The sequence below is a fragment of the Heteronotia binoei genome, chromosome 13 (assembly GCF_032191835.1).
Source record: "Heteronotia binoei isolate CCM8104 ecotype False Entrance Well chromosome 13, APGP_CSIRO_Hbin_v1, whole genome shotgun sequence".
Taxonomy (NCBI): Eukaryota; Metazoa; Chordata; class Lepidosauria; order Squamata; family Gekkonidae; genus Heteronotia; species Heteronotia binoei.
In genome coordinates this window covers 15,591,188-15,593,546 of record NC_083235.1, presented here as the reverse complement: position 1 = coordinate 15,593,546, position 2,359 = coordinate 15,591,188, and the positions used below count along the sequence as shown (strand labels likewise).

General features: G+C 44.6%; 1 protein-coding gene across 1 annotated transcript; it reads right to left on the bottom strand.

The window, feature by feature from the left end:
* Positions 1 to 837: 837 nt before the first annotated feature.
* Positions 838 to 1,773, bottom strand: LOC132581977 (olfactory receptor 1L1-like). Its single transcript, XM_060253488.1, has one exon. It carries the CDS (start codon positions 1,771 to 1,773, stop codon positions 838 to 840), a length of 936 nt encoding a protein of 311 aa, XP_060109471.1.
* Between the last annotated feature and the right edge of the window lie 586 nt (positions 1,774 to 2,359).

The window sequence follows — 2,359 nt, the reverse complement described above, 5'->3', positions numbered from 1 at the left end:
ACAAAGTGTTGGTCGTTACCTTTAAAGCCTTATATGGCCGAGGACCTGCCTACCTGAGGGACCGTCTTTCCCCATACGAACCCCAGAGAGCACTGAGGTCAGTCGGGAAAAATCTAATGACCATCCCCGGGCCGAAGGAGATAAAATATCAGAGCACCAGAGCACGGGCATTCTCGATTGCGGCTCCTACTCTGTGGAACCGACTCCCCGAGGAGGTGCGGGCCCTGCGGAACCTTGAGCAGTTCCGCAGGGCCTGCAAGACCGTCCTCTTCAAATTTGCACACCCGGACTGTTAGGAAGATCAGAAATTAAGGAGCCGCCAACGCGGTTGAAGAACTATACCGCAGAATAACTCTATTTATTGAACTGGTTTTAATGTTATTAAGTTTATTGTTGATGTTTTATATTGTTAAATTTAAAGGTTTTATTATTATTATTGTATGTTTTTATAAAATGTTGTTAGCCGCCCTGAGCCTGCTGAGGTGGGGAGGGCGGGATAGAAATAAAATTTATTATTATTATTATTATTATTTTTAACAAGAACCTGGTCTCACACCTTGAACATTTGGTCAAAGTATTGGAGGCAGTCCAAAAAGCAGACCTCACCATCAAGCTGAACAAATCTCAATTTGGAATGCCAGAGGTGGTGTACCTGGAACATGTGGGAAGTGGGAGAATCACTCCAATGTGGGACAAAGTGGAGGCTATCTAGCAGTGGGAGGCCCCAAAGATTAAAAGGCAGGTCACAGCCTTCTTAGGACTGGCTAACTACAACAGATAGTAGTAGGAGACTTCTCCAGATATTTGTCTCTGTGAGTACAACGAGGACCAGTGAATTTAATAGAAATGCTGCCTAATGACTCTCCTCATGGCCAACTTCATCTCATTGTTCCTGAGGGTGTAGATGAAGGGATTCAGCATGGGGATCACCATGGTATACATCACAGTTGCAACCGTGTCCTGGAGGCCTGGGTTCTTGGCACTTGGATTGAAATAGACCCAGCTCACACCGCCATAGAACAAGACCACCACAGAAATGTGGGACCCACACGTGGAGAAGGCCTTGCGCTTTCCGATTGTAGACGGAATCCTCATGATGGAGTAGAAGATGAACGCGTAGGAAATGAGAATGAGCACAAATGGCCCCAGGATCTCTACTAGTCCCTCCGTCATCAAGACAAAATCTATGACTTTGTTGTCCGAGCAAGACACCTCCAGAACAGGATAAATGTCACAGATAAAATGACGGATCTCCCCGGGGTTGCAGAACTCAACGCGGACCATCAAAATGGTATAAAGCAAAGAATGGATCATGGGGATAGTCCAGGACACTGTGGCTAGTTGGAGGCAACGTTTGTGGCTCATCATGGTAGAATAGTGCATTGGCTGACAGATTGCCACATAGCGATCATAGGCCATGGAAGCCAGCAGGTAGCTATCTGCATTGCCAAAATATATGTAGAAAAACATTTGTGTCAGGCAACCACAGTATGAGATGGACTTTTTGTGAGACGGTAAGTTCTCCAGTGTCTTCGGGATGATGGTGGTGGCAAAACCCATATCAGCTGCTGCAAGATAGCTCAAGAAGAAGTACATGGGTGTTTGTAGGAGTTTCATATCACAGCGGATCAGCAAAATGATGGTTATATTCCCCAAGAGGTTGAGTACATACATGGAGAGGAAGAGCAGGAAGAGAACCCTTTGAACTTCTGGCTGGGATGAGAAACCATGAAGCAAGAATTCAGAGATCTGAGTTACGTTCTTTTGATTCATTAGGCAGATGTTACTGTAGGGAACAGAATAACATAAGAACATAAGAAGTGGCCTGCTGGATCGGACTAGTGGTCCATCTAGTTCAGCATCTTGTTTCACATGATGGCCAACCAGTTGACCTGGAGGACCAATCAAACATATTGCTTCCTAGCAGTGTTATTCAGAGGTTCACTGCTGTAGTACATGGAAGTTCTAGGATCTACTGAGGGATCTATTCTCCATGTATCTATCCAATTCCTGCTTACAGCTGCCTATGCTTGCGGCCATCACTACTTCAACTGGTAGTGAATTCAACCATTCAAATATTTCAACAATTCAAGTATTTCCTTTTGTCCAGCCTGAATTTATCTACTGTAGCTCATAAAAGACATTGTTTGTCCTTGTGCTCTAGTATTTTGGGAGGAAGAGAAAAAGTACCTACTTTTCCCACCCCTTGCATAATTTTAGAAACCTCTATCACATTCCCCCTTAGTCTTCTTTTTTCTACACTGAAAAGTCCCAGACATTTTAGCCCTTCCTGCTAAGAAAGGTGTGTTGTTGTTCAGTCGCACAGTTGAGTCTGACTCTTTGCAACCCCATGGATCAA